The 13,989-nt window shown below is 35.8% G+C and overlaps 1 protein-coding gene across 1 annotated transcript in view; it reads left to right on the top strand.

The window, feature by feature from the left end:
• GALNTL6 (polypeptide N-acetylgalactosaminyltransferase like 6) overlaps positions 1 to 13,989 on the top strand; it is a 1,162,176-nt gene that overhangs the window by 520,930 nt on the left and 627,257 nt on the right. The window contains exon 4 of the mRNA XM_007457365.1: positions 3,139 to 3,305. Coding sequence (XP_007457427.1) covers positions 3,139 to 3,305 — 167 coding nt within the window. The remainder of the gene's footprint in view (positions 1 to 3,138; positions 3,306 to 13,989) is intronic.

The following is a 13,989-nucleotide window of genomic DNA, read 5'->3' as shown; positions in this document are numbered from 1 at the left end:
CTTCCGATGGCATCTTGCCTGCATGATCTGCCAGCAGGTTTGCTAAGGGGATTGTTAGAGGCAGAGAGCCCATGATTCTTTAACTGCTTCATTCCTCATTCTTTTTATCTAGGAAAAGAATCACCAGGTTAGACAAGGCATGGTGTGCATTCAGGAGAGCATAAGTCAGGAGTTGCTTTCATTTGCTTACTGATCTCATTCCTATAATTAGATTCTTTCAAGGTTAGAGGGGAACAGAAATGGACAAACAGAAAAGGAGCAAAAGAGCTGGTTTCATGTTCAACTAGGTATCATTTTGACACCTCAAAGTTTATGTGGTCAAAACTGAACTCATGTTTGCCCTCAAGCCTTGCAACCCTCAAATGCCCCTTACACACAGTGCTCTGATGTAGGTCTGTATTTCATAGATCAGTTTCCTATGTCCAAAACATGGGAGTCCTCCTTAACTGTTTTTTTTCCCAGAAAGTTACTAGGTCATATCAGTTCTTTTCCTAAATATATCTCGAACTGGTCTTTTGTGGGCCACTTTTAACTCACTTGCATTTCTGTAGCACTTTGAGAATTGGTTCAGGGGCGTCTCTCAAATGCTTGTATGGCACCCTGTTATACTTCTACGTATTGATTCCCCTTTAAAGTTTTAACTGTCTCTTTACTCTTCTGTGTCTCCTACTGTACTGTAAACATCTTAAAGTTGGAGAGTAGGGTTTTTTCATTCTTTTATCTCCACTTTGCTTCCTGGCTTAGAGGAAACCCTCAGCAAATCATTGGGACTTGAGAGCATGAATGAATAGAAGGATATTTTCACCTCCCTTGTGTGGTAATAATTTGAGCTTACATAGAAATTACTGAAAACATTTTTATGAGGGAAAGCCCTTTTTGCACATGATTAGTCTTGCATTCTCTAATGTCTGCCTTTTTTTCTGAATGGATTGTAGATAGCTGTTAAACATCTCTTTAAAGCCCTAAGCCTATTGATTGCTTATCATGTATTACTCTGAATGCAATTCCTATTTCATTAATAAGCAAGCGATATGTACAGTGTCTCCTCTTAAGGTTTAAAAACTAATTTGCCTTTTTGGGGCTATCAGTTACATTCCCAGAGCATTGTTAGGTATGGTGTTTTGTATTGTCCTGAGTATTGATTCAGGAAAGCACATTTGTCTTGGGCTCTTGTCTTTGTTGAGAAGGATGGATGGCTCTACTTAATTATGATGAGATGTGCTGAATTAAATTAGCATTCTTTTCCAGATTTGTGCATTAGATGTGAAAGCATCCATCTCACTACACTCTCTTGGAAATCACTGACAGATCTGTTTCATATATTGCTTTTTTAAATTATTTTATGTTATCCTACAAGGAACTTCATGTTTTTTTCTAGTATTTTCATGTCCATTTCATGGTTTCCTTTTGATGGTCTTTTCCAGTGCTTTTCATTGTACTTGAAAACCTCTAAATCTCTTGTTTGATAAATATTGTTACAAATTTTTAAATTTAGATTAAATAATTGATAATAAAAGGACAAGATAGGGCTTCCCTGGCGGCGCAGTGGTTGAGAGTCCGCCTGCCGATGCAGGGGACACGGGTTCGTGCCCCAGTCTGGGAAGATCCCACATGCCGCAGAGCGGCTGGGCCCGTGAGCCATGGCTGCTGAGCCTGCACATCCGGAGCCTGTGCTCCACAACGGGAGAGGCCACGACAGTGAGAGGCCAGCGTACCACAAGAAACAAACAAAACAACACAAAAACAAAAACAAAAACAAAAAGGACAAGATAAAAAAGAAATGCCTATATTTTATATTTAAATTATTTGTCTAAATTATTTCATTTTATTTTATCTTCCAGGATAGTTAATTTTTTTTTGCTTTAATTACATTATATTCTGTTATCTGAAGCTGCAAGGCAAGATCTCTGTTTTATATCCACAGTGATATTTAAGATATCCTATTGAGATCATAGTAAACTGAAGCGTTGAGATAACTGACTAAAAAAACATATTTTAAGTAATGTTTTGAATATGCTGGTACATTTCTATACATCTTGGTAGAATCTATGCATGCTTCAAATTCACACTATAATATCTGGACTAGACAGTAGCCAGTGTCTTGGCAAAAGATGAAATAATGTTCCTGTATTTAAACAGAAACCACGTTTCTTTCCAGATTTCCACTCTCTTTTTGTTTGTTTGTTTGTTTTCATGTTATCCATACCAGAAAAATCACTAAATTTGGTAATTGATTGAAATTTTATCCTATTTTAGTTTTGAAATAACTTAAAAGATTTCACAAACTTAAATTAATTCATTATCTTTAATAAAGCTTGGGCAACTGTGACCAGTGCTGAACTAAGAATTAAATCAGATTTGAGACCAGCTTTCTGCCCTGATGTGGCTTATAAATTACTTAAATAAATCACGAATATTGAAAGAATCGCCATGACATATACTAAATTGCTTTAAACTATGCCGAAATTTAAAACCTACTTCCTATTTGGCATCTCAGATTGTTTTACAGTGAAAACAGCAACATGAGATTTCTCTGTATAGTTTTCATTAGGAATTTGATAGTGTCATGATTTGGATCTTAATGTAATCTTACCGTGCAGTTGCATCAATGTGTGACTATTTAAGATTAAATCTTCATTTATTTCACTTTAAGACTCTTTTCTCCCCTAGAGCCTTAAATACTGCCCAGCTGTGGGAACAGACCACAACCAAAACTGATTAATTGGGCATAAATATTACAGAAGTTAAATTTCCAAACTTTCCCAGAAAGTTTAACATTAGCTGTGTGCTCAGTTGAAATGATGTTAATACATATAATTTATCATTATTACTATTAGAGAACATATTAACAAGAGCACAACATTTCAAGAAGCACAAGTGTACTTCTTACCTTGTTTTCGAGCCACTGGTATAAAAGAGGATAAATAATTATGTCATTAAGAGTGAGTGTGAAAGGAGATCATTAATGAATTCCAGGAATGGGTAGAGTAAGTATGATGATGTAGAAACTTTGGTTGGGCAAGTACTAGGCAAAGTCTAATTTTCACAGTTGTCTGATAACACAATGAGTCAATGGCAGTATAAGACATATTACAGTCTTGTATCTGATATAGCCTTTCCTTCCTCTATCATCTCCAGCTGTAAGCACAAGATGTACCTGGAAAGGCTACCAAACACCAGCATCATTATCCCATTCCATAACGAAGGCTGGACTTCACTCCTCCGGACCATCCACAGCATCATCAACCGAACCCCAGAAAGTCTGATTGCAGAAATCATCCTGGTCGATGACTTCAGTGATAGAGGTAAGATATTGTTAATAATATTTTATGTGATTCTCTCTCTTATCACCTACATAATCGTTATTGGCTTTTAAAATAAAGCAGGTGATCATTGTGATCGTTTCTGTCTAACTCTATCTGAAAGGAGATGATAAAGTTTTGTCTATGTTGTGATGCTGTGATTTCATAAAATGTTGACCAAAATGCGAAAGGAATTGAACAAAAAGTTATGGGCATCATTTGGGGACCTATAAGAAATTTGTATTACATTTCTGTTGTAAATTAGAGAGGTATTGGCAGAATGCCTCAAATTCTACCTGCAGCTTCAGGACAAACATTGTAAAATATGTTATGGTAAGTACGTATGAATGGTGAAATATTCCAGTAGAACCAGAAAATCTGTTCCCCTTTCTGAAAAGGATCTGCTCTGTTATTTACCAGTGTGCTACATTCTCCAGTCTGTGCTTTTGTTACTTCATAAATCCTGGAAATTATAAGTAACACAAATATTTTTACTTTGCAATTTTAGCTATTTTATCATATCTGACCAATAATAACAGCAGAAAGGCCTGGAATGCGGTGTATTAGAAACTTTGACACACTTCTACTCTTTTTTTTTGTTTTACTATTCTCATGAACACAGTTTGGTTTATAAGTCAGGGGAAAAGATTATAGAAAGTTTCTTGAGATTAGGACTTGATAAATCATATTCACTCTAAATAGGGGAAAGTAAAATTCTTCTTGGCTGGTGTGAGTGGAGAGGCGGAAACCTTTTCTAAAGATATTCATCTACCTTCTGTTTCCTTGCATGAAGGAGCTCTGTTTAACTGTACTGTATGTGTGTAAGAAAGAGTGGCAGGAAACGAGTCTGCGTGTTATTCTTATGCCTTCAAGAACATGCATCTTGAGATCCTATGGATTAATTGAGGTTTTGGAAATTTCATATGCAACAGAAACATTTGCTTCGTAGTACTTAAAAACTCTGTAGAAGTAAAACTGCTTGGTGTGTTAGCTTTGAGGTTCCTTTAGCATTTTTGTCTGCAATGATTCACTTCAAAAACTGATTCAGGGTTTGCCGATAATTCATATGTGTTGAAGTTCATAGGCCAAAAAAAAACGTTATCTATTGTTCTATTAAATAGTAAACTACAAACTTGGTAATTTAGGTTGATTTCAAAGTAGTTTTTGCCTTGCATTGCTTATATAGTTGTGTGTTCAATAAGTATCTAAATCAGTATCTAATAAGTACCTAAATTAAATGTATTACTTAAAATTAATTTAAATAACATGTTGATTTCCTTTTTATTCTAATTGAGGCTACTTATTTCAAAGCAGTCATTACCACCTCAGGCTAAAAATAGGCATTTCATATGTTAAAGCTAAAACTTTGCTTTTAAATAAAAGAATGAAAAAGGGGATGAAGATCTGGGGCCACACATCACCAAATAAATGGCATTTTTTGATTGACTGGTACCAAGAGAAATAAGACAGTGTATCTGTGGACAAGTTTCTACATAATTAACTTTGTCTTGGTAAACTGTTTCCTACAGCAGAATTTTGACCTGGGGGTAATAAAGTAGGAAACACTTGGTAGCAGTACACTGTGGTTTGTAGAGTTTTTGCTGGATATTTCTCAAAGGTATTTTTCAGCTGAAAGTCTTTAAAGAGGGAGAAAATAGTGGCATCTACTTTTGTCTTGAGTTTAAATCATTGTCATCTCTGTATAGTAGTGACTTTGATAGACTGTCCCTTCTGCTCAGAATGTTACCCAGGAAGGAAGTGTATACTGGATGGTCCATGTCATTGCTGTTAGTGACATGAAGCAACACAAAAAGGATTGGTTGGGAGAGTAATGGTGATTTTGACTTTCCTGCGGGGCATTTTTAAGGATAATCATTATTTTAATGCTTTTGTAAATATTGCCTTTAGTTACTCTATTCCTGTGAACTATCAAGTTGAAAGTAGTATTTTATGATCATTAAACTTTCAAACGGGAAAGCGTTTTGAATATTGCTCTTCATTTTACTAGCCTGATGATCGTGTAAGACTAAATGTTGAAAGACGTGATAAAAATACTTCCACAAATCTTTTAGAATATACCATAATTCTAAAGGTGCATGGAATAAGAGAATCCCTTCTTTCCAATTTTTGTTTCAGATTACAGAATCTCTTCTGATAAAATATTAGGGTTTAGGTGAACCTAAAAGCATCACTCCTGCTTTCTGAATTGTGAGAAATCTAGAAAATCAACATGGTAAACACAGGTTAGAATCCTGATACCAACTATGAACTGTATGACTTTGGGTAAATTAACCTCGCAGTGTCTCAAATTCCTTATCAAAATGGGGATAAGTAACTCATTAGTTATCTAAGTACCTCCTCCTGGGAGGTTGTGATGAAGACCTACTTTGACGGCTGAAGGAACTGTGCTCCACAGGAGAGCAACTGCTCTCAACTTCTGACCACTCCTCCCCAAATACTGTCCGGAAACACAACATCAATATTCTACATACTTTTGTGAGGAGATCCTCTCAATTTAATGAAATCTTCTTCACAAAATTGAATCAGTCAGTCCTCTGTCTATGTGTCCATCCATCCATCCATCATCTACCCATCTACCTATCACCTACCACCTCGCCCCCACAACCCCGGTTGCAACAGAAGTTATTTAGAAGTCATGCCTTCATAGAAGGCATATGAAGACAAATTGTGGTCATTTGTAACATGTTGGAAAAATTAGGATTGCCTTAACATTTTTTTTTTTAAATCTCCAGTTTTACTAATAAGCAGGTAGTTTATACCGGTACTGAAGAAAAATGAAATTTTAGAGTTTCAACAAAAGGAGGGTAAATAGAACATGTCACCTCCCTAAATTATGTCAGTGACCTTAATGTTTGTCAAAAATTCCTTTCAGGATTGTTTTTACTATTGTAAGAGAAGGAAGATATTTCCAGGCATCTCTTGTTTACAGGGCCTCTAAGACAAAAAAGTTTTCTCTGCTTTTTAGTCAGATACGATGCACAGCCATGCTGTTAAAAGCTATTATACTTTATGCTTTTTGGTTTACTTTTGGACAACCCAGAACTCGGAGTATTTTCCACCGGTTCTTTAAAAATCAAGTTAAGTAGGCTAGACAAATTTTAAAGTACAAGAAAATATAGGGGATTTTTTTGGCCTCCTTCAGGAAATTATTTCTGAAATGTTACACTTCATATTTATTTTCAGAAATATATTCTAGTTCCAAGTCTGTTCAGTATATGCATTTTAACACCTTTGCACTATAGCTCTTCTGAATACTCCCTAATGTCCTTTGGCTAAAGGCAATAAAATTTTGACAAGATTTAATCATACATTACTGCTTTATATCTTATGTCTTCCAGGTCAGTAGAATAGCTACACATGAAAAAAAAAAAAAAAAAAAAAGGAAAGCCAACATGTTAGCCATGTTAATAGCACAAGTGTAATATCGCTTGGAATTCATAGTTCCAAAAAAATGTAATCATTCTATGATTGGTGAATTCTGCAAAATTGTTTTCATAGCAATAGAGAAAAAAATACTAAAGTATTTTTGAATTATAAAATCAATGCAAAGTGCTTTCTAAAAATCAGGTTGAATTTACCCAGTTGACCCAGTTATCAAAATGCTTTTAAAAAATGAACATCCCAGCACTTCTCAGTTTAGATATTCTTCCTGAAATGAGCTTGGTAAACAGAGTGTTGTTTTAGCCTCAGAACATAAGCCTACTGTCTATAAAAACAGGAAGGTGCAGGCCTACAGGTAAAATTTCAAAACCAACGCCATGTTTTTGCTATCTGACACTTACCAAAGTTAGTGAATATATATATTTTTTTTCAGTAAGCTCTCAGAAATACATTTAACAACTTAACTTGAGGCTTCTAACAAGGCTTCATGATGACTTTAAAGCAGGACTAATCCTGGGCTTATCTCCAAATTCCAGGCAACCTTCACGGCATCCACACGGAAAATGTTGAAATGTGTGAACTAAGCTGGGGCTTAGCCTCAGAGACAGGGCAGATTTGAACCTGACAGTTCTCTAAAGTTTGTGTGCTTAGAGGAATTCAAGTTTAAACCGAGGGAACTCACAGGAGAGTTGCTGATACACTTCCCTTAATGCAGGTGTGAGGGCACTATTGTGCCCTGGATGTGTGTGCACTTACACACACACATGCACACTAACTCACTCTCGCCCCTGCTTGTTTCAAACTTCCTGGACAGGAAAAGTAGGGAGCTGAGTGTTAGAGTTTCACAAAGACCTATTATTCTCCATGTTCTAGTTAGAGGGAAAATCACAAACTTAAAACTATCCTTCCGATCTAGCAAAATCAGCCACTTTAAAGAAATTCCAGTTTACTCTTCCTCAGAGAGCATAGATCCTCGCTACTCAAAGTGTGGTCCATAGATCAGCAACGTCAGCGTCACATTGAGGCTTATCAGTCATGCAGACTGTCAGGCTCCATCCAGATACATCAGAATCTTCACTTCAACAAAACCTGTGTCATTTTTATGCAAATCAAGGTTTCAGAATAATTGTCATGTGTCTTAGAATTGGGGTTGGAGCTTCAGTGAGTAATATAAATGCATAAATAGCTTAATTTCAAAAATCTCCTGTGTCTTATCCATATTATTTTGACGTACATTTTTGTATTCTTATTATTTAGCATTTAATTGATATTGGATTTATAAATCTGCAAGGGGAAATTTGGGATGGGAATTCAATAGTATTACCTCTACATTATTGTATGTGACATTTGTGATAACATTTCTTTGATAAATGTTGGCATTTTCACAAGTTTATAGACATTTACTATGCCTTCTCATGAACTGATTTTGTAGCATTTTATGTTGAATTTGAGGTTACTGCTGTTACTCCTCCCTTGCCAATTTTCCTTTTTTGTTATACAAATGTGCCTTCCAATATTTTGTAGATCTAATTTGCTTTGAAATCATTTAATAATTTTCGTGCCAAATTCAGAAATCATGTGTATACATACACACACACAATTTCTTTAAAGGTCCATATTACCAGCAAAATCTTAGACTCTTCACATAGATAAATGTGTTTATAAATCTTTAAAATACTGAGAATATTTTAAGTCCTTTCACAAGTGGTAATGATGAGTCTTGAATTCCAGGTTCTACTTTACTCAAATAGTCTCCATAACTACCATTAAGGAAAGTTTCCATAAACAGCCAAATCAGTTGGCACAAGTTTTACAATTATTCAAAGCTAGAAGGTGATACATTGGTGTGAAAAGGTTATAAAATAGATGAAGAATGGTAGTGCATTTCTATCTTAAATGATAAAATACTGACACTAAAGTGCATGTAAAGATTCAGAGGTGACAGTCAACGGAAATGCCTTTGTGCTGGTTTTCCGTCAGGCCACTAGACTGTAAGACAAGCCATTTCTATGTCTCAGATTTATTGGGCGCCGGTCACTCTAAGTGAATCTTGGAATTGTTTAGATTTATTATGCAGATTTCAAGTTGTAAGGATAATTGCATTATAAAATCAAAATACAATATTAAATACTAATAAGTAACAGGAACTAAGAAAATATTATAAAATTCAACTGTACACTTTTAGAAATTTATCATCACCTGCTATAGAAGTGAAAGAAAGCTGATTGATTTCTGATGATAAATTTGCATATCATGCCGTGTAAGGATGAAATGTACAGTTTTAATAAAACTGTTCTGTTTTAGCAATTAGTTTTGTGTCTGCCGCCGAAGGGAGTCCAGGGCATGGAGTCGTAAATATGAATGTAGAACAGTTATATGTTCTCAAAGTCAGAGGAAAATAGGGAAGACAATTTATAAAGCGTACATTCTGCAAGTTCCAAAACACAAAATCAACTCATAAAAATGTCTTTATGTATTTGTAAAATATGAGTCCTACTCATCAGTGACAGAATATGCTTTGAATAGAAGCTGTCTCGGAAGGCAGAGCACTCCTGGGATTTCTGTCCCTCTTACTTTTAAAGGAAAACTCCAGTCGCACGTGTTGTAAATGACTGTGTAAACAAAGGACCGTATCTGACAAAATAACGAGTTATGTGTCCTTGCTGAGCCTGATATTTGCCATAATGTTTAGACCAGCATTTTGCTTTCTCCTTTTTCTTCTGTAGAGCAAATGTGAATAATCCCTGCAGTTTTCAGGATTGTTCCTGAGGGTTACACACAATCGCGAGGGTCACGATCCTCATGAATACCACTGGAATGCTTTCTTTATTCTGGTAGAAACAGCCTATTTTAAGTAGATCCTTTTTTTGCAGATTAGGATAAAAGGTCTTGAGATACTATAAAGGTATATGTTTTTCTTGATGAATTGTTTTATGAATTAGCCTCGATAAGACTGGCACTGGAAGGTTCAGAATTTGGGGGATTATATCCTCTGTCTTCTCAATGAAGTCCTAATATATCAAATTTGATGAAATTTATTTGTTTCAGTTCAATTTCAGTAAAATTCATATTTGATTGAATAAAGATACATGTGCTGAAACTTCCACACAAATAGACATTTTTATGTGGTGTTAGAAACTGTTTTTAAAATGTTCTAATGTAGAATTTGAGACTAGAGTGTTGGAATGGACCCGTTCTAGATGAATTTTGAACACAAAAATAAGTATCTTGGAAAATGTGTAATAGAATGAAGAGGCACACTTAAGTTCTGTTGTCTAGTTGAGCTGTAGTTAGGTATCATATATAATATTAAAGCATATTTCACAGTTGAAAAATTTTGTTACTGCTTTCTTTTTCTTTATCATTTAAAAAATATTTTGTGTACTTGAATGAATGAGATAAATTTAAAATACTGTTAATTCCTGTGAGGTCTTTAAAAATGCCCACACAGAAAATTTTGTCAATTTAGGGGTTGTAAGTATTTATATTTCCTCTATTAGTTGCTTTTCAGTTTTTAAAAAATATTTTCATTTTGAAGAAATGATAATTCTCATCTAATTGTCATTTTTTTAACTAGCATTTTGCTATTTTACAGTTCTATTCTCTTTAAATGTTAGCTTGAGGCATATGAAATTGTCATTTTTTGTAGAACATTAATGGCTGGCTGATCATTTCATATACTTCAACCTTAATAACCAACCATCTTAAAACCTCTCTCTGAATTGAATAATTATTTAGGGCTCATGTTTTAAATCAGTCCTTTTAAAGATAGGGAAGAGCAGCTCCCATCCTCAGGTGGTGGGTAAGCCGATCTGGCTTTCCAGTTGCTTTTTCTGGATGAACACTCCACATGGATGAATTCATATGGGTTTGGCATAGAAAGGGATGCTTCTTTTCAAAGCAAAACCATTACAGCTCACCAATGTCACAAGGCATGACTTCCTCAAGAAAAATAAATTGTGCAGTTCATTTTATGGCAGATTAAATCCCATTTATTTTCCTCGCAGACAGCTGTTTTGAGTAGGATTGTCACTCATATGAAACCATTTTGTGGATCTGGGGCTTCAGATCTTGGGTAGGGATGACTTCCTCTGATGAAATAAAAGGTTATGTTGTATGATTATTTCTCTTGTCAGCAAACCTCAGCTGGTGAGCTTTAATAATAAAATGTTTTGTATTTCAAACAATCCTTTTTTGGTGCCTAAAGATCCACCTGCTCTTAATTTTTTAAAAAAATCACTGCATTGACACAATAAAAAAAAACACAAATATTTCCTCCTTTATCTTGAATTATAACACTTCCTTAGAAAATGATCAGTCAGGGTTTTTGATAAGCCGACAAGTTTTAAACATAAGTGCATCTGTATTGATAAAACACATTTTAACAAAATTCTCCTAATAAGAGTTGTCTTTAAGTCAACTGAGGAACAATTCCACATTAGACTGGTAAGATCTTTGAGATGAAGGAAATTGCAGGTGACCTGGTACATTTGTACCCTTTTGTAGATGAATAAATAGAGACTCAGGGAGGTGACATCCTAGGTCACACACTAGGTCAACTTTATATGCTGAGGTAAATGCTAGATTAACCTCAAATGGATGGTTTTTCTGCTTAGGCATGCAGGGTTCCTCTCCTCTGTAGTTTTCTCAGACATCTAATTCTGAGAAGCCAGAACCATTCTGGTACTATCTTTAATTTGATAAAACTGTACTACAGTTAACATAGACACTCTAGATAATTGAATCTAATTTATTACCCATTTTCTCGCCTTAGGAGCAGGGTCGTAATAGAAACCATCATTTCACTGTGTACACACACATAGTAGAATGAAGAATTCATGAGAAGAGTAATGACTTGAGCACACAAATTCCAGTGTCCAAATGGCCTTTTAGCCCTGCAGGGGGCCAATCAGGGCTTTCCTCCTGGAGAAAAGAGTGTTTCTAACATTCTGAAAGGCTCACAAAGTAATGAAATAGGGCATAAAACATAGTTATACATGTTTCATGTGGCTTCCCAGGCTGATTCAAAGTAGAATTTATTGAGGTAAGTGAATGGATTTTAGGCTGTCCTCTTGTAGATCATCTGAGTCTGTCTTTACTCTGGATGTATTGTTCCAGATTTAGGCAGCCTCATTTCACAGACACCAAGACACTTCTGAGATTGCCAAGGCCACTCTGGTGTAAAATGTCCCCAGAAAATAAGAGTCTTCCTGGGACAGAGCAGCTGGGCTGGGGGTGAAGGGGTAGGGGTGAATGAGCAAATATCTAACATTAGATACTCATTAGATACACATCGTTGATTTTCCCTTTATTTTTTATTTTTTTGTCTTATCTACTAAAACTCTAAGTGGAATATATTTATGTTTACAAGCCACTTGGAAAACTAGTAGGTGCCTCATAGCTCAGAAAACACTGACCCCAACATTGTAGGGGGACAGTGATAAGGGAAGCTTAATTTTATGTCTTGAATAAACTTAAGCTCCGTAACTTATAATTTTGAGTTTTGCATATTTCTGCAGGATAAATTAAGGCCACCTCCAGCCTAATGGAGATACACTGAGGGTTTAAAGTAAAATTTAAGCAATTGATTTTTTTCACTTTGGGTACATTTTTTTTCCTCTAGTTTTGCTCAGTTTAAGCACTGCTTCTTAGAAAATAAAGGCTCTATGAAGAAAAGAAGATATTTGTTTATTTTATAGTACTGTTATAAAATTATGGACTCATGGAACAGATACAAATACTGCGAGCAGTTAACAACCTATGTGTTAGAGTCTTGAATCCAAGTCTCACCTCTGCCACTTCAGGCCTGGAGACCTTAGAAAGGATTGATGTGACCCTAGATTTCAGAAACAACAAGACACAATTTCACTATTTTTTTTCATTTTCAAAAAAAAAAATCTCTCTAAACTGAAAGGTTAGGAAAAACACGTCGCTCACTATAGAGAGGAGATAGCAGGATAATCCGTGACCGCTTCAAATAAGTTCGTGCTTGAAGGGCTAAACGATTGCCATGTGCTTGGAGAAATTACAAAATTTACCTTTTAACCGTGAATAATCTTCATGAAATGATGATGAAGGAAATAACTTCCCAAGACTGGAGTCAGATAAATACAGTGTCTGTATCTATAAAAAGGCACATTTCAGGTTCCAAAGTTCAGTGCATTTGTTTTTGATCTTTGGAAAATTTTTAAAGTAATTGCATCAGTGCTTTTTAAGTAATACTTCTGGATAATAGTAATGCTCAGAGTAATGCCCATAGTAGCATGAAGCACTAGGAGTCAGTACAAGTTTGTTAAATTTCAGTCAGACATCATCCCCAGGTGGGTATGACTTGCAAGCTCAGATTCTCTTAGACCTGGGACTTCCTCCTCACCCCCAGGAATGACCATAATATAATATCTCCTGAGACCGAATGGACCAAACTGTCCCTTGGCTCCCAGGTGCAGCAGATAGCTTTCCTAGGCCACTCTTATAATCATCTGGAGTTACCCCAGATCGCATGGCACCAAGCAGCCTATGAGCACCTCACCTACTAAACCACTTTGTCACGCTTCTCTACGGAAGGTGAAACATACACGAGTGGAGGTGTCTCCATGGAAATAGAAGCTGGGCTGAGCCCAAGATGCCCTAGTAAGATGACTCTTGGTTGTACCATAAGCTCCTGGGAATCCCTGGACATATTTTTGCTGACCGTAATCTTTGCGTTTTCCTTTACCCTATACATCAGTTTGAAGCCCTGAAGAGACCCAAATGGCTTAGCAATCCTGACAACTTACCTAAGACCATAGGCGACATGCTTATCTTATAAATTCCCATAGGTCCCTCATTGCAAAAGCATTTATGAATCAAAAGGAGAAGTCATTGTGATGGACAAAGATTCAGGGACATAAAAACCAGATCTTCATTTAAATAGCTTCTACATAGCAGACAGTCAGCTTAATAGGAGATACTAAAAGCTATAAGCTCATCAGTGATGTATTCTTAGGCATATACTTTCTTCCTGCAGGAGCACTTTTTCATAACTGGCAAGTGGTACTAATACATAAGGTAAACTTTATGATGACTACCTTGATTTTAGCCGAATGGTATCCTGGGAACTACGTATTCATCTGCAGAGATATGACACATTTCAAAAGTATACAGTATAGTTACTCAAAACTGTATAGTTAGTCAAAAAATCAAAGGAGCCAATGCCGATTCTTTTATTTTCTAGGGTGCAGATGTCTTGCTCCTCCTAAATGAGCAGCTTTATTGCCAAGTCTAATAAGGCGACACTTACTCGGGA

Source organism: Lipotes vexillifer, unplaced genomic scaffold (genome assembly GCF_000442215.2).
Source record: "Lipotes vexillifer unplaced genomic scaffold, Lipotes_vexillifer_v1.1 scaffold668, whole genome shotgun sequence".
NCBI classification, from domain to species: domain Eukaryota; kingdom Metazoa; phylum Chordata; class Mammalia; order Artiodactyla; family Lipotidae; genus Lipotes; species Lipotes vexillifer.
Note: the sequence above shows the minus strand (reverse complement) of the source record. Positions and strands in the feature narration are given on the sequence as shown.